Source organism: Saccostrea cucullata, unplaced genomic scaffold (genome assembly GCF_032062105.1).
Source record: "Saccostrea cucullata isolate Sc308-1 unplaced genomic scaffold, CSIRO_AGI_Scuc_v1 ctg5210, whole genome shotgun sequence".
In the NCBI taxonomy this organism is placed as follows: Eukaryota; Metazoa; Mollusca; class Bivalvia; order Ostreida; family Ostreidae; genus Saccostrea; species Saccostrea cuccullata.
In genome coordinates this window covers 1-21,990 of record NW_026929802.1, presented here as the reverse complement: position 1 = coordinate 21,990, position 21,990 = coordinate 1, and the positions used below count along the sequence as shown (strand labels likewise).

The 21,990-nt window shown below is 32.2% G+C and overlaps 1 protein-coding gene across 1 annotated transcript in view; it reads right to left on the bottom strand.

Annotated features, from left to right (window-relative positions):
• Positions 1–21,579, bottom strand: part of LOC134282217 (leucine-rich repeat serine/threonine-protein kinase 2-like) — a 30,140-nt gene extending 8,561 nt beyond the window's left edge. Inside the window, exon 1 of the mRNA XM_062764649.1 lies at positions 21,485–21,579. Within this exon, the coding sequence (XP_062620633.1) occupies positions 21,485–21,550 (66 nt within the window). The 5' untranslated portion in view covers positions 21,551–21,579. The remainder of the gene's footprint in view (positions 1–21,484) is intronic.
• Between the last annotated feature and the right edge of the window lie 411 nt (positions 21,580–21,990).

Sequence of the window (21,990 nt, the reverse complement as noted above, 5' to 3'; positions counted from 1 at the left end):
TTTAATTTTATTATATATACTCTGATATTAGTAATTTGTCCCTTCTTACAGTCTTTTAACATACTGTAATAAAAAATCAATCATTCACAAGAAGTCATTAGATTTATTGGAGTTCTAAATTCACTCAGTATGATGATTTTCATGTATTAAGCAATGAAATTATTAGAACATCAGATTTTGAAAAGAAAGATCAGAAAAACATCTTTTTCAAGACTACAATTGTACAACAGCTTAAATGAAAATATGGCACTTATAAAAAACAAAAAAAATCAAAGTAAGGGAAATTTAAAAACAAGACACTGCAAAGCAGACTCCCCCAAAAAAAATAATGAAATATAAATCACTGCTTGATTTACACACTAAATGCATGTTTCTATAAACATGTAACTAGTACAATCAATGGTTCAATAATTGACTTTTAAATTGTGCACAATAATGCTAAATAATGAAATTGTATTTATTGATAACATTGCATTTATTTAGAAAGCTTGGTGAACAATTCATTTATTATTTTAATTACTTTGTTCAATTTTCAAAAATATGCAAAACCAATTGGTTACTTTTAAATTTTACCACCAAACATACTATTTTAAAAGCAATCTTCATTTTATTTCATATCATCTGAAAAAGCAAGGTTTACCTCCCTTTAGGGCTGGCCTTTCCCCCCCTTTCTTTCTATGCTCTTACCTTTAAAAAAAATGAATGTCTTTGGTGACAACGTTGGGTTTAAAAAATTGATAAATGATGTAAAATTATAGTAACATGAACATTTTTTTTTTCATATACCTGAATTTGTTCACCAAACATAAATTCTATATATATACATACATTTTAAAATTTGCACAAATACATGTAGTAAAAATTGAACCATAAAATTATCCTTAAATATTTACAACGCGATCAAAAATGTAATGAACATTAAATCATATGGCAAAAACAATAGAAAAAATTTTTAAATCAGAGACATTAAATCCATGGTTTTATATGTTCTGATTTAATACACAATTTTAATCATTCTGCTCCAAAGCATTTTGAAACAAGCATCCCCCCACCCCCCCCTTAAGAAAAAAAAATCAATAAATATGCAAATATTACCTGACCAGTGAACTTATACATACATTGTATATTAATTAAATCCAACTTTTACATTCAGATTATCCTTATTACAATTTTTTTAAAAATTTGCATAATGAAAATTGATAGTTAAGGGATATATTTCAAGGAAATTTAGCTGTATTCAGTGGTTGTAGAGAACAATTCTTTAATCTTACAAACGAAAGCAAAAAGAAAGATTAAATGTTTTTTACAAAGACCTGAAACATTTATAAATTTTTTTTTTTTTTTAGAAATATAGATCTTAAAATCATAAGATATGATAAATCCAGAGAAATGGGGTTTTATTATGTATATATTCATGAGTAGTTTCTTAATTGTGTTGTTGAGATTCCAATTAATTTTTTGTGGTAAATGATGGTAAGGATTCTAAATTTATGAGATATATATATATCTATTTACGTTTTTGCATAAAATTTCAATATACATGTATGGAGTTATTAAAAATATAATTTAAATACATGAAATGAAAAATAAGGATGGCTTGATAAAAGCCCCCCCCAAAAAATATATTTTTAAGCAACAATTGGGCAAAGTTTTTACATATTAGTCAATTTAAATATAATTATGTACAACAGATAATAACAGTTTCACTTTCAATGTAGAAAATTTAAAGGAACCAGTTTTTCAGAAACAGAGTGTAGAAAATTTTAATTACTTTTTCCATGAAAACAAGGCACTCTTTTCAGAAATGTAGATAACAGTTTCACATTTAACACAGGAGGCAGTCCTTTCAGAAATGGAATAACTGGTTTAACATTTAAATTTTTAACACAAATGTTTTTCAAATAGGGAATGTTCAGGGTTTTTAAAATTTCAATGCAACACAGGAGATAGTTTTTTCTAAAAAGGGAATGTTGATAAACCACATTAACACAGCTATCAGCTAGTCTTTTCACAACACGGGGGAACTAATTCACAATGTTTTGCAAATACACCCTTTTGACAATGGGTTGTACAATAACTGTAGTAATTCTGTGTAAAACACATAAATTCTTCCATTCAAATACATACTTAAATTTAATATATACTTAAATTCAAGACATAGATATCAATCACCATAAGTAAATCTACATTTCAGAAATCAATGTTAATTTAAATGCCCATGAGATAAAATGTAATTTATGATTATTATACAAGTCAGACATGTACATGATTCCCAAAAAGACACAGTGTACAAAGTATTTTACAAACACAAAAACATTAAGAGCCCTCTATGCACTGCACACTAAAGGTTCAGATTTTGTGGTATTTTTAAGAGATTCTGCCCTTTTATCTAGACTAAATAAATTGAAATGTATAGTTTATCATATCAGCTAATCTGTGAGAGTGATCAAATCAACCATTCACAATTACATTTAAATAGACCAAGAAAAATTGATTGAACTCTTCATTTGCAAGTACTTTGCAAAGTTGAGTAAACAACAGTGAATATTTGTTTGTGAGTACTTCATTCTCTTTGAAATAAAGAAACTTATTGCTTTGAATATTCTTTTTAAGGTAATCATAGGTCCCCTAGGATGAAAATGTAATAGATAATCTCTGTATTTACACCTTTACATACTATAATTTTCTCAATTTTCCTTTAGTGTTGAGAGGGCCCTTAAATAAATGTTAAAACAATATTAAAAAAAAAGCAAAAATATTGGAAAAATATCAAACATTTGATTATATTTATAATAATAGATCAAGTAAAATTTAAAGGACGTAGGGCCCAAAAAAAGATGTTAAAAAAATATCTTAATATTTGATTGAATCAAATCTTGCAGATATAAACCAATACAATTATTCATTATAATATACCTTCATATTTCAATAAAAAAAAAAGAACATGCATAATTACATTCAATTTATAAATGACTGAGATGTTTAGTTCAATAATTACAAAAGTATACAAATTTACATATTGTGTTACAGAACACAAATATCTACATAATTATCCTGTTACAAGAAAACAATACTGTGATGAAATTGAACTTGTATGTATATAAAAAAAAAGGGTAAAACTGTTTTCACCTTTTTTTTAAGTTTGCAAACATTACATATATATTAAACTAAATAATTGCATCTCATGGGCATTCAATTTTTAAACTCAATTTTGTAATAACTTCCCAATAAGGTAATATATGTATTAAAATTTTAAAATTATATACTACTGTACATATATGTACATGTACATATGTATTTTTTTTTACGATATAGTGGAGTTATTGGGACATATAGGGTAGATGATGAGTGGCAACCCTTGATTTTGAAACTTTTAGTTTGAAATATTTAGTTTCCAATGGAAACTAAATATTTACAAACTTGTGTTGTGTCTGGAGGGTTTTTGATACTCACAGGAAAAATACAACTGCACCTTTTTTTTTTAGCTAGTTTAAGGATTATTTGCAGCACAATAAATCATATTATGGTCAGACCAATAAGCCAAGCACATCTGTTTGTATATCAGTAAAGTTGGAAAATTTAGGTCTAACTGTGTCTTGTTTTTTGTTGTTCCCGGTTTATCACTTGCTCACAGCCAAAGTTTTTTTATAAAGTTAAGGAAATGCCCATACTCCCATATTCAAATAAATTAAATCTCCCATCATCACAATTTTTTCATCTTTGTTAAAAAAAGAACATGTTCCTAAAGGGATCGTAAAAATGTTGAAGAGTACAAAAAGGCTGTTTATAAAAACTACACACTGTACTGGAGTATTAAAACTTAATGGAAATTAGGGAAAATTCAACAGACTTGGAAGTGAAGGAGTTGTATGTCAAACACTGTAAATGATTCCTCAAAAAATGACAATGCCATGATGTGATCTGGTATGGGAAATTTTTGCATCATTTCTGAACATTGTAAAACCCTCCAAAGTAAAGTCTTCATCAGAATCTGATTCACAAAGCCAAGATTCAGCTATACCAATAACATCTGCAGCTACAACACTTGGTTCTGATTTGATATAAAAAAGTTTTTGTAGAGACCTTGCATTGTTAAACAAAAATTTAATCTTTACATACTGAGTAAAGTGGTATGTATGAGAGCTGCAATCTATTATCTCTCAATCTTTCCATCTCTTTATCAACATTTTCATCCTTTGATAGACTTTTTTCGTTGAAATCCAGAATGAATAGACCATCAAGTGACCTTACTCTTGAAAGTGCAACATAATGTATGTGAGGAATTTTTCGCTGCGTTGTCTGTGCTAAGCTGATTACTGCCTTTGAAAGTGTTGCTCCTTGTGCTTTGTGAATTTTTTTTCCCACAGAAGGTTGGAGTGGAAATTGAACTCTCTCATAGGTCTTTCTGTTATAAACAAATGTTCTTTTAGCTTCAAATATGGGAGTCCAGTAGTGTTCACATTTGTGCTGAACAAATGGTTGTATTGATGTCTTCTTGAAATACCTATACTTGAGTCAGAAACAGAACACATACTATGGCAGGTTTTAATTGTGATTGTCTATATTCAATGTATTTCACAACACATGAAGCACCATTTGTCAATCCATCTGAAACATAAGATTACTGATATTCATAGAGCATACCCAAAGCAATAACAAGATTTGTTCTTAATTGTCCAGTAGATGCTGGATTTTCAGGTAAATTTTGAACTAGTTTCAATTTCACTGATGCAGAAAGTTTTGTCGGATAATACATCTGTATCTGCCTTACATTTACTTTAACTGTTGAAAGGTTTTCTATTAAATTGTTATTAAAACAATCAACAAACTTGTTCTCAAAAAACAGATGAGGTGCCTGTTTAGGAAAATTTTCAAACTTCCCAAATGATGCTTTGAGAAATAAGTTCTTTGTCTTCATCTGTCATCTTGTTTTCACGAAGTTATTCAACATTTCAAAATCTGGGTCACCCTTTTGTCTCATAATTTCAGTTAGTTCATGCATATGAAAATGCTCATGCCAAAAATTTCGTTGTCTCTACCAGGATTAGAAAGGTCGTTGAAAATCCACTTGTCTCCAACTGGTGGTAACTGATATAAATCACCTACAGCTATGATACTAATACCACCAAAGTCTTGTTTTCTACCAGTAAGTTGTTGGAGTCTATCATTTATAAATGTCAGCATATTTTTCCAACCATTGAAATTTCATCTATTATCACAACTACAAATTCCGGTCTTTGTCCTAAATGAGTTCAATTCATCTGCACCCATGTGCTGCTGCGTTTGATACATTTTCCTGTGAAATGCTGATGCAATAGTGGTCCCTTTGATGTTGATGCAGCTTTGCCAGGTGAGCACAAAGTAATATTCTAATATCATCTATTTTCCCCTTCTTTTGAGTAAAGTTTTTGTGTAATGTTTGGAAAAATGGCATCAATAACCACTGACTTTCCCGCACCTGCTCCACCAGTAAGAAAAGCATACAACGGTTCTTCTCTGTTTTAATCCATTTGTCACATGATTGAAAATTCTCTCTGCTTTGTATTCAGGGATTGCAAAAGTTTATAATACTGCTATCAGGAATTGGACAGCACTCATTTCTGTTTCAGTTTTTTTGGGGAAAAACCCAAGTTGGACCTATATAAAATCTCTATGTTGAACTGTATCAGGATCAAAATGAACAAATTCCTATGGTTCAGAACCTATCTCTGCACTTCTGCCTCAGTATGTTCTGTATTTGGTGCTACTGTCCCCAAATTTAAAAATCTTCTTCAGCTTGAAGTCGAGCTTGTTCTAATTATCAACAAAATGCTCATACTGCCTTTGTTTCATTTGTATTATACTTTTTTTTGCATGTAATGCTGTTCATAAGTTTGACAACTCCAAAAACAGATTCCATTTCTCCACGGCAATAGAGAAGAATTCTTTCTCTGTAAACTTTTCAGAATTTGTTTTTTGGCTGTACCCACGTTCTTCCCCCTTTTTTTTCTCTTTATCTTAATCCCATTTTTAAATGAACTAAATTTTCCTATCAAAAAAGTTTTGTTAAATTCTTCAGGTATCGTCATTCACTTCTTTTTAATCTTTTTCCATTTCTTTTGGAAAAGTGATTTCCCAAATCAGAAACAACATCAGTAAGAAATTTTCTAGTTGCTTTGGTTTTTTATATCTCTGATCATAATCTATTAATGTCAGTTATTTTCTAACTCATTCAATTATCTTGATGTTTAGAAGAAAACTCTGTCTTCAGGGGGTGAGGTTTTAAAAAACAACCTCTTACTAGCTTGTGTAAGTGGCATCTGAAGGATCAAAAACTGCTTGTGCACTGACCTCAACGAAGTTCAAGAACTTGTTTCCAATGTGTCGAACTTGGCGCTTAAGATCCATATTTCCCTTGCAGCTTCTTTAGATGCCTTATCAAGCATAGCACTTATTCCTCTTTGAGATTTGCTATGTAAGCAACAATGTATGTGGCACAGGCATAAGGATCAAGTACAAACTGAATATCTAAAATTAGCATTAAGCCTTTAGCACTGATGTATTGTAATAATTCACTCTCATTTCAGATGGACTTCTCCTTGAAAATTTGGGGGCCCTTTTAGAAAAGGAATAATTTTTTATACTCATCCTCACACATTTCTCACAGTCTGTAAGAATGATCGTAGTCTAAACTACAACCATCTTTGTAAACATTATTTTCTTTTGAATATCAGAATACAACTTTCTATAATGCTCAACATCAACATCCAAGGGTTCAAGAAGCATGGTTTTTGGGAAAAGGGGCAAAGGAAATAAATTGCAAACAGATTTACCCCCTTTTTTCAAAGGGTTTTTGTACTTAAACTCTACAAGGCACTTATTTTAGAATTATTTTCCTAAACCACATGTGACATACTTACACATATGCTTCAATTTCCTCATTGCTATTTTCTTTGTGCTTTTGGGGCATCACTTGTCCATACCAGCATATGAATATGCGGTGAACCTGTTTAAACCCTTCGAAACACATCAGTGACAACACCGAGAGGATTGTGAGGACTCTTTAAAAACGGTATTGATGAAAAGTTGAACCTGTTGTCAAAGAATCTTGCACATGTCACTGGATCTTGTTTAACTAGTTTTGATTTATCACTCCAATTCAAACCCTCTAGTTCTTCTGGTGACAAAGATTTTCCATCTAGCATTGCCAATGTTTTAAGCAGATCTTGCCATCTGGTGTCAGCTGATGAGAGAGAAATAAACCAGGTTTGGGAAACCCAATGCCTTATCATGGCAAATACATCCTTTTTCTTTGATGAAAGATATGCAGGAGAATTTAAATGTTTGAATATTAATATCCTTCATTTAATCTTACAATTTTTTTGCAGAGGGTGGATTTAAAAATTGTTCTGGGTTTTTTTCCCTCTGATTTACATCTTCTATGCCAAGTTAACTTTGTCACTAACTTGCTTAATTTGAATTTTCTTCAATTTAAAAAAGATGTTAGGAAGTTGTCTTGTATCAAACTGGGAAATCCCATTTTGCAAATCACTGTAGTTATGGAATTCTCTTTCTTATTTTCAACTCTGCGTTACCACAAAAATTGTTGGAAAAAAAAAGATATTCTGCATCTTTGCTGAAAAAAACTTATTGGTTTCTGGTTTTCTCCAGGAGCAAACACATAAAGTTTATTTGTATCAAAGTTGCTTCATCTACAAGTGTATCAGAATTACCCTTTAAACATATTAAATAATTTTACAAAAACCATATCATTGCCTTTAATTTCTCATCATCGCAATCATTTAAAATTATCAGTTCTTTACGTTTCCTATTACTTTGTTCTATTTCATCTTTCCAAAATGGTCACACGATACCTGAATTCTTATACAATTCAGATTTTTATAAGCCATTGTAAAGCTTTTATTACAACATTTGGTCGAACATTTTCTGTGAAACATGCTGACTTGTGGATAATCTCTTCTTCAGTTTTACAGTATAGTTACATGCTCATCTATTTGTCTTGGGAAAGGGGATTCACAGTTGGCTGAATATCAATGGGAATTTACAACATTTCCTTTGACTGACATCTACCTCCTCTTGGTAACTTTATCTGCATAAATGGTATTTTAGAAATTTAATTTTCTTCCAGGGATGAAATTAAAGCATTTTTCTCAGGCCATTTCATTCCATTTTTTACTAAAGCTTTGGAATTTTTTCATCTTTCAGAGCTGAACAACAGGTCAAACATAGCCATTAATGTCATTGACTGATCTAAATCCCGGAATACTTTTACTTAAACACTAAGACAAGTTGAATCTAGTTTCACAACCTTTTCAAAAACCAAGTTTGATGACAACATGTACACACATAAATTGGACCAATTTTTTCTTGTTCATGGAATTTCTTATGAAACTTTAAAGAATTGCCATGACACCTTTTTTACCCCTTTGTTTTCATTGTCTTTGAATTCTGTATCAAGCCTTCTTTTAAAACCTTTGAAACTCTTTTTATTTTTCCCCTTTCTTTTTTCTGTATTTTTTTCTACTTTGCTGTTTACATAGCCGTTCCCTTTTCCAACTGCTCTACATTGTCTCTTTTCCTTTTCTTTGCTTCTCTTTCCTTTAAACAGAATTCTTATCTGTTTATTTAGTTTATTTTTAAAGACTTTCTCTGTCCTTCTGCTTTGTCTCTGAATTTTCTCTACTTTTCTGTTTGGAAACAAATTTTTTTCTTTTAAATTCTTTACTTTTTCTTGCTTTAGTTTTACTTTTTAATGTACTTTCTTGTCCTTCTGCTTTTTCCCCAATTTTCTTATTTTCGTTTGGAAGCAAGTTCTTTTCTTTAAATTCTTTACTTTGTCTTGCTTTATTTTATTTTTAATGTACTTTCTCTGTCCTTCTGTTTTTTTTAGAATTTTCTCTGTTTTTTTGTTTGGAAGCAAGTTCTTTCTCTTTAAATTCTTTACTTTGTCTTGCTTTGGTCATACTTTGTAATGTACTTTTCTGTCCTTCTTTTTGTTAAAATTTTTCTGTTTTTTTTTTTGGAAAAGTTTTTTTTAAATTTTTACTTTGTCTTGCTTTGGTCATACTTTGTAATTCTTTTTTTGTCCTTCTGTTTTGTTTGAAAATTTTCTCTGTTTTTTTGTTTGGAGGCAAGTTCTTTCTCTTAAAATTTATTACTCTTTCCCTTTCTTTGGTCATACTTCTAAGGTTACTTTTCTGTCCTTCTGCTTTTTCTCTGGATTTTCTTGACAATTTTTTTTGGGGTTCTTTTTTTTAAAATTTTTTTTGCCCTTTCTTTTGATCTTTTAAGGTTACTTTCCCTGTCCCTTTTGTTTTATCAGCGAGTTTTCTTTCTTTTTCGCAAAAAATTTTTCCCTATATTCATTTTTTTTTGAGGTGAATCAGAAGTGTTACATTTTTTTGACAATTTTCTTGGAAGTCAAAGTACTTATCAATTAAAGAAGGTCGTTTGCTTCCCCCATTAGATTCACTTGTTATTTGTGTTACAGACACTGGCTAATCTCAAACTGGCTTGTCATTGAAATATTCAACTTTGATAAAAAGAAACATGTAGTCCACAAGCTATCGATATCACTAAAAGTGATTTTAAAAGCCCCCCATTGCAATGAAAGACCTCCCTCCATGTGAATGCGAATCAAAAAATACAGGAAAGTTTTTTCATTACATATATTGCTGAGCAAAGTCCTCCAACTATAATTAAACCCTTATTGAATTCCCCAAAAAGTAGCTCAATACCTGCCTTCAAATTATTACTTTGGCATGAATTGTCCCAATAATGTGAGTTACTGTTCCAAAATCTCTTCATGATAGCATATTTCATACTGGTTATATTCACAAAAAAAGACTTGGGAAGTTCTTGAAATTGTAGCATTTTTATACAAGTTGAACAGTTGACTGTAATTCTGCAATTCTGACTCGATATAAATCATCCGCAGCAAAAAACTTCATTTTCTGCGAAATAGATGCACTTTTCAAAATGATCGACATCAAAGCATTGCATGTGCACTGAACTCCTCTTGAGAAAGGTGGAAATAAATTACTAGCTTGATTAATAGTTGCAAATAATTTTCTCACAGACAAATTTTTCTCAATGAAAGACAAACATGAAGCCTGTTCAGGGCAAGAGAAACTTTCGCTTGCTTTTTTTAAGTCTAAAGAAAAATTATCAGTATCCTTGGAAAAAATACCACATTGTTAGATGTCATAGAATGAAGTGGCAAACTGTCGAATTTACAATTTTTAAAGGGAAAAAGGTTAGTTTGAGACCCAAAGCAAATTTGCATTGTTAATACATGTATATCCAAAGGCATATTGGCAGAGTTCAGAGTGCCCGAAACAATTTTCATTGTTTTGGGGCCCCGAAAGGGGAATTTGCATTGTTTCTGGTGCCCGAAGGCGAATTTGCACTGTATCTGGGGCCCAAGGAAATCTTGTATTTTTTAAGGAGGCAGTATCCCCCCCTCTTTAGCACTATTTTTTACGTGGCTAGCTTCCACGAGTCTCAAGGTCGTAATTGTTCGTCAATTGTTGGGTTTTCGTCTTTTTTTTCGTGGTGTATACAAAATTATTGTACTTTGCCCCATCTTTTTTCCCCATCTTTACCAGTCCCCTCCCCCAGTTTTTTTGCAGGCTATCCCAAATTTTTTCAAAAATACAAAAAATTCAATCATATTTCTATTCCTTCAGAAATACTTATTTTTCAATTATATCTCTAAAATAAACTAGAACTGTCCCAAAAGGTTATTCCAAGTTATTCCATAATAAAGATATGTATCAAACAGAATTATGAAATTTTTTTTTTAGTGACCTTGAACTTCCCCAAATACCTTGGGTCAAGGTCTTGACACACCCTTGGGTCATGGGCAATCTTTTGTGAAATAGAATAAAAATTTTAAATATAAGAAAGATATGGACCAGACACGAATTATGAAATTTTTCTTCCAGTGACCTTGAACTTCCCAAATGACCTTGGGTCAAGATATAAACCCCTTTGGTCATGGGCAATCTTTGTGTGTAATGAGAAACCAAAGTTTATATAAAAAATATGGCCCAAAATTATGAAATTTTTCTTCCATTACCTTGCTTTCCCCCAAAAGACCTTGGGTCAAGGTCTTGACACACCCTTGGGGCATGGGAACTTTTTGAAAAGAGAACCTACCAAGTTTAACATAAGAAAATATGGACCAAACGAATTATGAAATTTTTCTTCCAGTACCTTTAACTTCTCCAAATGACCTTGAGTCAAGGTCATGAAACACCCTTTGGTCATGGGCAAACTTTGATTGAAATGAGAACCTACCAAGTTTAACTATAAGAAAGATATGGACCAACACGAATTATGAAATTTTTTTTTCCAGTGACCTTGAACTTCTCCAAATGACCTTGAGTAAGGTCATGAAAAACCCTTGGGTCAGGGAATCTTTGATTGAAATGAGAACCTACCAAGCTTATCGATAAGAAAGATATGGACCAAAGAATTTGAAATTTTTTTATTGACCTTGAACTTCCCCAAATGACCTTGGGTCAAGGTCATGACACACCCTTTGGGGCATGGGCAATCTTTGTGTGTAATGAGAACCACCCTTTTTATCCATAAAAAAATGTATCAAAAGTTTTAAATTTTTTTTCCAGTGACCTTGAACTTCCCCAAATGACCTTGGGTCAAGGCATACACACCCTTGGGGATGGGCAATCTTTGTGTGAAATAAGAACCAATCAAGTTTATCCATAAGAAAGATATGGCCAAAACAAATTATGAAAAAATTTTTTATGACCTTAACTTTCCCGGGCTCACATTAAAGCTTGCCAAATGAAAAAAAAATACAGACAAGTGAATATTGTTGGGGACTTGTCCGATTGGGACAAGTGCATTTCAATGTATAGGAGTCTCTAAATAATAAAAAGAAAGATATTGAAATTAAAAGGGGGTTTCAAGACGGAAGCTTTACAAAAATCCAAATTCTTGATATGTATCGTAATTTTTTTTTAGTTCCCTTCGATCGGGATTGAAGTTCATAATTGTGTATTACTGAAAAGTCCTGGGAAATATGAACCGAAGTGTGGATTGTTTGATGCTAAGTTTTACTTGGGACATTTATGTTATTGTAGGAAAGAAAGCTTAATTAAATTTCGTTTTATGAGTTTATTGTATTTTTCAAAAAACATCCAATCAACCCAAAGGGCATGTGTAATGCACTTTTTTAAATTTTCAAAAATTTAAACTATTGAACTTTATTTAAAAAATTTCGGACAAGTGAAGTTGAAGTTCGGACAAGAAATGTCTTATCACTTGTCCAAGGACAAGTAGGAAAAAAAGTTAATGTGAGCCCTAAAATTCCCCCAAATGACCTTGGGTCAAGGTCATAACACACCCTTAGGTCATGACAATCTTTGTGTGTAGTAGTAGATTTAAAGTCCTTTGTAAGAAAGATATGACCAGACATTTCACAGACAGACAAGGTGATTCCTTTTACCCCCACCCCCAAAATTCGTTTGCGGGGGGAAAAAACAAAAAAGATATGTTTGTGAAACATCCGGCAGCAACAAATTAAAAAAATATTTTTAGTAGAGAAGTCAGTGAAGTAAGCATACCAAAATATGAAATCTCATCTCTCATGGCTCAAAAGTTGTTTTAAAGTTCTAAAAAAACTATTCTAGCATATAGGTCAGTCAAGGTCACAAGGTCATGACCTTGGTGTCATTGGAAAAAATTTATTAGTGGAGTATGCATACCAAATATAAAGTATCTACCTTTAATGGTTCAAAAGTTATGGTGAAAGTGCAAAAAAACTATTTTTAAAATAGGTCACAGTCAAAGTCACAAGCTCATTGACTTTGATGTCATTTAAAAGAGCTTTACTGATGGAGTAGCAACAAAATGAAGTTTTATCTCTATGGTTAAAAATTGTGGTGAAGGTTAAAGAACTTTGACAACAGACAAACAGAGTGGGCAAAAAAAAATATACGGCTTGATCGTAGGGCATAATTAAATTTGGGTCTAGGATAGGACTTGTGTTGAGAGTTAAGTTTATATCAAATTAAAAATATGTCCCCATGCATATGCAAATTTTTAGTTTTCAATTAAATTCCTTATTTTATAAACACATGTCATTTCCCTACAATATATGAATCCTAATTCAAACATAAAATGTTAATTTTATTAGATAAATAGTCAATCAGGTCAAAAAGTGTTGACACACAACTCCATACTTATTGCATCTTTATGAATGTTGCAGGATAAACAAAACACTTGAGCAGAAAATTCAATAGGTTGGACAAGCCTCACCTTCCATCACATTTTCTTAGCCTCGTCCAAATATCACTTCTAATTTAGGATATTATAATTAATCTTTTATTTCTATATTTAAACACGAAGAAGTGAGGGATTGCACCCTTAATATTATTCTTTAAAACAATGTTGATATTAATGTTAATGAATAGCTTCTGTGAGTATCAGCATATAGTTTGACAGTAATTTTAGAAAAGTGAGGTCATGGTCTAAGGAAAAGTTAAAGTTGAAAAGCTCTCATCAGTATGTATCAATATCAGCATATGAAGTTTGATTACACTATCCTGAATGGTTTCTTTAAAACTGAACTAAACACTTTTAAAGAAAAAATATGTCACAAGAAAGGTCATGGTTGAAAAGATGATGCAGATGCATAGCTCTCAACAAAATCTAACACCATAGTGTTTGATAAAATTATCTTAGTGGGTTTCTTAAAACCATGCTAAACACCAATCTCAGAAAAGCGAAGTCAAGGTCAAAGGCATGGTTGAGATCAAAAAATGTAGATGCAATTTAATTGCTCTCATTGTATGTTAATTATCATCTAAAATTTGACATCACTATCCTGAATGTTTTTTTTTAAACTGAGCTAAACACAAAAACTGAGGTCAAGGTGAAAGAAAGGTCGAAGTCAAAAGTGTTGATGCAGTTTAATAGCCCCTATCAGTATGTTTCCACATTAAAGTTTCATTAAAAAAATTACCAATAAATGGTTTCCTAACAACTGAACCAAACACAAGTTTATAAAAATAAGGTCATGGTCAAAGGTCAAGGTAAAAAAAAAATGATGATGCAGATGCATAGCTCTTATCAATATCTATCATCAAATGAAGTTTGATAAAAATATCTTGGATAGTTTCTTTTTCCTTTGAAACTGGGCTTTGAACAGACCTAAATGTAATGTGCAACAGAATGACAGAAACACTATATGCCTTGGCCATATTCATCGCAGGGTATATACATTACCCTGGTCACTCATCTGGAAAATGTAGGCTAGATTCAAGATCTAAAGCAAGTATTATTCATCTTATTCTGATAAATATAGTTTCCTAGGACACTCCCGAACAAACAAAATAGAAATACAAATGGTAAGAAGCATCAAAATAAAATCATCAAACCACATGTTCCAAACAATCTTTTTTTTCTGGTTAGTGTATATCTCAACATCAATATCAATACAAGTATGAATCAAGTAGAACTTATAGTTACTTAAAAGGCCTGTTTAAACATTTTTTAAACTGTTTACTTTTAATATCAAGAAAATTTTGGTTAATTCCAACATATAAAACAAATATGGAAGTTTTCATCCTATACTACTATTTATGCACATTTATTCAAAAAAGATCATATTATGAACCTATTCATAAAACATTACCCTGGTCACTCATCTAGAAAATGTAGATTAAATTCAGAATCCAAAGCAAGTATGAAAGTTTCATTCCTTGATATAACATCCATGTTTATTTTTTGGTTAAAATATTGTTTGAATTCATTCATGTGGAAAATAAAGATCAGATCCAGCATCCAACATGCCCAAAGTAAAATGTTACATGGACAATAATGTCCCCTACCAGGTATTTGCAATATTATTGCAAAATCCATGTTGCTTCACCGACACTGAACATGCTATAATATCGCACTTTTACATAGTCATTACATAGCCTTTTTAATGATATTGAGAATTGTACAGTTGCACGTTTTGCAAGCTTTAAACAAACTGTTAAAATTTCAGATAAAGAAGGATATGCATATACCATATAAATCCTATTAACCATCCTAGACACTAAGAAAATTTTGAAAAAGGGGCCGTTTTTTTTAAATATCCTCATAATATTTAATGTATATTTTAAGTTTTGAAAACTTTTGAGCAAAACAGGGCTCCAATTCTCCAAAAATAATTAAAAGAACAACTAAAATAATTTTTAACTTTACTTTACGTGAAGATTATTTACCTAAATAATGTTAAACTGATCATTATTAACCAAAAAATTGGATAATAGAGAAGTTTCTATTTCATTTGCTTCAAATTTTGGCAGATTTTAGATATGCTTCTAGATAATTTTAATCACATTACATTATTTCCAGACAATTGAAAAGACCTAGGGGTGCTTATCAGGTCCAGTACAATCACTAGATTTAGCTAAGTAGGTAGAATTACCCAGCGTTACTGTATACAGGGTTATTTTCGCCCTTTTGCACTTGCGAAATATTTTGCTCTGTTTTAAATTCGCCCAGTCTAAGTTTTGTTTTAGAAATTATGCTGTGTAATTTCAATTCGCACCGTTTTAAATTTGCCCAATCAGGAGAGGGTGAAAGGGGTGAAAATAAACCGGGGGCGAAAATTTCCCTGTATACAGTATTTACCTACCTCAGGTAGCTTTCTTTGGCTATTTCAATGCAACTTTTCAAAGTTGTACCTTTTATTTAAAAAAAGAGACAAAAAATCGCAATTAAATGGCCATTAATATTTATTCTAAAAAGGTTTTAAAATACGATCCAGAGCAGAAATAATTTATACATCGCTGTATTTTGACAATTTTAGAGCAAAACATGTAATTCCATTGTTTAGTTAACTGTCCTCTCTCATGTGTGCGGTGTGGCATGGCTGAGTATGATTACTTCACATTGTGCCGAATAATTACCGACCAATTATTGTGTTAACCTGAACTGGACTTCTTCGTCATTTCATTCAAGGAGTAACTGTTCAAACTGACATAAATACCTCTAAAACTTTCAGAACTTTGATTGCAATTGCGCAGAAAAAGACACTTCTTCAAGAGTGATTTTTTCATGTTCAAAGTTGAAAATGATCATTGCTGACACTGCATCAAAATTATATTTTCTGCACACCCTGAGAAGAAGGCTTTTTTATAAAAATAAATTGATTTGGTAGCTAAATAAAGCTACCACAGGTATGTAAATAAAGCTTAACAAATAAATCAAGCTACATAGCTAAATCTAGTGATTGTACCAGACTTACTTATAGTTATTAAGGCAGGGGCAGTTAATGGGGATTAAATGGCAAGTCTTGTTTTACTCCGAATCATTCCTATTACACAGCTACAATGCAGTGCTTACAGAGAGAATATTAATACACGTACAAGTCACAATAAGTGCCGTTTTGCATATACTAAGTGCCGTTTTCACTTTCAGTAAGTGCCATTTTCACGACACTAGGTACCGTTCGAATGATTGTAAATGACGAAATATTTCATCACGTTTCAAGTTCAGGCACATTTTCTACATAAATAGAAAAACAACATATTAAATACCCAGTAAAAGTAATTTATTGTTACATATATAAATTGCTCGAACCGGCAATCCTTTATCACAGTCTAAAATTATGTCACCTCAAAAACGATTACCGAGAAATCGAATTCACAAAAGCACTTCACATTTCATGCTGTTTAAACTTATTAACTACAAATAATCATACCCACCGTTCGCAATACAAACTGTTAAACCTAAGAAAAACACAAAATAAATCGTATAAATGGTATAAAGTCGCTTGGCTTTCTCCGAAGACTCTTCTGAGTTGCCGGAAGAGACGCTGAGTCGATAACAAGTATACGCATGCGTGAAATATTCTAAATCACAAAATGTATCGGCATCGCAACTGTATTTCCGGAATACTAAAATCGGTTGAAAAATCTCTCTCGGGTGCATGATTGAATTTCATACATTGTTTATAAACATTATTACAGACATATTAGTGCATATTCATAATAGGTATTCTAATACTTATTCTAATAGGTAATTTACTAAAATTACCATAAAGATTTTCAATGCACCATGCTTTATTTCATACTATCATGGAACTAAACCCCACCCTGGGGACTCTATCTCCAAACCCAGAGGTTAGGCATTTTAAAATGTTAAGGGCTTATTGATTATCATAAGCTTAATCATACTCATGCAAAGTGTTTGACTGCATGCCTATAATTTTCAGAAGTAAAAGAGTTATCTATTATAGTAACACACTTTCCCTATATAATCAATATACAAACCCCCACCCCAGAACCCTTCACCCTGGGGCCACAAATTTCACAAATTTGAAAGAGGCACCCTTGGTCAACATTACCATACACCTAGTTTATCTGTTTTATTTACAGGGGGAAAGAAGAAGATTTCTAAATAATTTTACATTTTCACTATATGATCAACAAAGCCCCGCCCTAACTCAAGAACCCCTGACTCTGGGGCCATGGATTTCACAATTTTGGTAAAGGGCCCTATGCTGATTAAAACTATGCCAACAGTTTGACTGCTTGATGTCCAGGAGTAAAGAAGAAGATTTTTAAAGATTGCATTAATTTTAGTGGTTTTGGCCCCACCCCTCTTTAGCCCCAGGGGGGCAGGGGCCATGAAATTCACAATTTTTGTTCCCCTTCACCCATAGATGCTTTGTGCCAAAACTGGCTAAAATTGGTATAGTAGTTTCAGAGAAGAAGCTGAAAATGTTCAAATGTTAACACACGACACACGACGCACGACGCACGACGGACGACGACGGACAGAAACGGATAGCAATAGGTCACCTGAGTTACTCAGGTGACCTAAAAATTTGTAGTCATTGTAGGCCGCAAAACGGCCTTATAGAGAATGATCCTTTAAAAATACTGTGAGTACTGAAAGACGGTGGCATGAATGATTTTGTTTGTTTAACACCCCTTTCGAGAATAAAATTATTTTTAGCAGCGAAGGATATTTTTCTTGCTAGCAATTACTGCGACACGGGATCTCAATCTGAATTAAGGGCCGATATCCATGTCACGCAGTGGGAGTGAAATCCGCGACGCCGGTAAAGGTGGACTTCTTCAGGTCCGTGAGTCCAAAGCAAATCCGCTATGTCAAATGGCGACTGGCAGTATATAAGAAAAAATGTTTTAAGATTTTGTAAAATTATATGGAAATTATAAAAGTTTGTTTCAATTTTTCACAATATATCTACCTGTATTTTAATATATAAATTTATATCTTTGTACTAAAAGTATAAAGTGTTATGAATTGTCACTGTTCTAAAATTGTTAGTATCCTATTACAATTTTCATTAAAAAAACATAGCAAACTTCAAATAGGTATATGCATAAATAAACAATTGCAAATTACCAATTTCATTTAAATAAATGTGTTTTGTCGCCGTACGACACACGGATGATAATGATGTCAAAATGTCTAAAGCAGCGTCAAGTTTCCTCTTTGCTAAAAACAAGTTGGATAATTCCAATTTAAATTAAGGAATTTCATTGATGCACATAGTTGAGTTTCCCTTAATTCTTCAAATAACAGCCAGAAACCAATCTCGCGCACAAATAGGACCTTGTGAAGAATTACTAGTACTCAAGTTATGGACAATATTTTTACTATCATTCAACTAAAGAATCTTATATATATATTGGCTGTCAACATTGACAGCGCCTTCTGCTATTCCTGTAGCTGTTTGTTCTACCCTTCAATTTGATTAAAACGATTTCGCTTAGGAAACTCCCACTTCTCTAGTACACTAAAGAGGAAAAAACTGAACTGCTTTCCAGTGCGTAGTATCGTCATCGAACGCCGCCGTTTTTCGTGTGTTGGATTTACCACTTTCCCATTTCGGATGTTTGATAAATTGATAAAATAATTAAGCAAATGTCCTTAAATTTTCCAAAAGACGACACAATAGATAGTGAATAAAAAATAGGATAATGTTTTCCAAATTACTATTTAATACTTTTATTTCGAAACAATACTCATGTATTATTTTTAAAACCTTTTTTTTTTCGTGCGTAACTACATTGAAGCATGTTAATGAAGTATTAATTTTTTGTCTATATTTTATCAAAAGAATTCAGATACACTAAAATATGATAAATAAATACTTGCGAAAAATTTCATCTTGCAGCGCCTATTATTTTTCGAGAAAAACGCTTTGTACACGACAACCCTCGTATAATGCTCAAAAAAAAAGATAGAAAAAAAAGAATAACAAATTAAAATATTTTTCTGTCTATTTTCCGTCGTCTGAAGTCACGATCGGAGTTGTATATATGCGCATGGAGCTTTTCCAGAATGGGAGAGGATCGTACATTTTGGCTAGGGTTTGCGATGATGGTATTTCTCATACATAATATTCTAATAATTATGCAATAACCCTGCAAATCATTGTGCAATACATATTTACTGCTTTGTGAACACACCAGAAGACTAACCTAAATTTAGCCCACTAAAATCGCATAAAATCCTAATAATAGTATTATTTCATGCACATGTATTTGAGTACCTTTTTTGTACACCCTTTAAAGGGTAAATTTACTAGAGGCACATAACTTAGAGTTTCTAAATAGGAATGAAATATATGGGTAAATTGTCCGTTATAGTCTTTGTAATTATAGCTTTAAAATTTTTATCCGTTGAGTCGTTTTTGTGTCCGAGATAATCAGACAAAGTCTTATTTTTAAAAACTAGAATGGTAATAAACTTAGCAAATTCTAGGGCATCATATACCCCCAACAACCATTTTATTAACTGATTAAGATGTAGTGATCTTTTTTCTTCTTTCCTAAAATACATAATTTATATTCGTTTTACTAATATAGCATTGTAAACAGATATAAGAAATTCAACAAAAAGACAATTTTTTTTAAATTTCAATAAACTATTTTTAAATTTTTATGGTAAAAAAAAAAATTTACAAAGCAGTATTCAAGAAACAGCCGTGTGTTGTTTAGCAGTTACTAGTATTTGATTTCGGAGTTAGATATATAGTGAAACAATCATACAATGAAATCTTCAAGTATTTTTCAACAATTAATTGGTAATTTTAAAGAAACACAATGTGCGTACGAAACGGATTTTTCGAACATGCCAGAAAAAACGAAAAAAAAAAATGTACGAATTGACATCTGTAGTTTGCATACGAATATACGAGTCGGTTGGTGTACGAGTTAGTTTAGTTCGGCGTAACTCAATGAATATTCATGAGGCGAGAAATATTGATAACGGCAAATATCAGGAATTAGGCTTTGTATCCATCAACGAAATGTCTTTGAAATAACTTGAAAGTATTTGTTAACTGTGTACATTTTATTTTCAACCATCGAAATAAGTCTACTTTCATTATTTTACTTGCAAAATGCCGCTAGGGTCCCCGTGTGTTTACACAGACCACCAGCAATAGCCTGTGGCTATATATAGCCACCGTCTAAAAAGTAGGTCACTGTGACCTACTTTTGATTTAACATGATGTGAAGTCGTAAGATGCATCAACTTACAAGAATTGATGATCCTAGTCCTTATAGTAAGCAAAATATACACGTTTTTATTAATTGTAAATTTAGGTCAACTTTGAAGTGACCTTGAACCACGCCCTTTGCCCCAGGGTAATTCCCCGTGCAAATTCTAATGTTCGACATATCCTGATCCTTGTATGTAAGTTTGGTGAAATTCTGCCTGGTGGTTATGGAGAAGAAGATTTTTTAGCAACCAGTACTTTTGGTTTTGTTTTCCTGATTATCTCCCCTTGTTTAAGGGTCCAAACCCTTATTTTACTATAAATGGTAGCCCTTGGGCCAAGGATACCCTGTGACAAATTTGGTACTGATTGGCCAAGGGGTTCTTGAGTTATAGCCCATATTCTAAAAAGTTAACGCACACCGCACAAATGGCCATAGCATTAGCTCTTTGAGCCTTTGGCTCAGAAGAGCTAAAAAAGTTTGCTTGCTTTGTTCTTCTCATTTTGTAGTATGGTTTTAAAAGTGTTAGCCATAGTTTATTTTAGTGGAGATGATAACTATATGACAACTTTCAATTTTGCCATCCCCTGGTTTGTTATTTTATGTATGGTGCCTCAGGGAAATGTGCCCTGCATGCCCAACACGATACATGTACACTTCCAGTCCTTGCTGAAAAACACATCCACCACATAAAAGCTCCCTCCCCAGAAAACTTTTGTCAAGTCTCTCTTCTGTAATGCATTTAATTGCAATATCTTCAAGCATCATGCTGTATCCCACTTTACCCCAACCATCCCATCCCCCAATCCCCCTTCTTACATCATTTTGCAGCCAAAAAACCCTCGGTAATTTTGAGGTTCTTAATCAAAAATCAGGAGTAGAGACTATATCAATATTATTGATTGGAATGGAATGGAGAAAAAAAGCAAGTTGGCACATGTATATGGTCTTCCTTCAAACTAAGAATCTTTAAAGAGTACCTGTAGAGCAATCCTGTGTTGGACCATTTTATCAACTGTGTATTTTCCTTTCAAGACTGTTGCCATAGAGCCTAAGGGAGCTAACTCCAAGACAATGGCTCTGGGTTTAATGGAAACTCCCAAAGGGAGACAACACTGGGGTGATTCAGACATCTCAGAACAGTCACCTGAATAACAGCACAGCAAACTTGTTCAGACGAACACGGATATTGTGAATTTATGGATATAGTAAAGTCATCTTGGATCCCTAGCTATATGATTTTAATGTATTTCTTATACAGTTATAACGAATTACGGATATAGCAAAGTAATTTCATAGGTCCCCGTGACTTCGCTATAACTGAGTTTTGCTGTATATCTAATGTTTGATTTCTCAAGACAGATATTGCAAAAAAAAATTGACAATCTCTCATTGATTTTAACCAGAATATCAATCATTTGAAAAACAATCTTGAAACAATTTACATATGAATAAAAATTTTTTGTATGATTATTTCCTTCTTTAT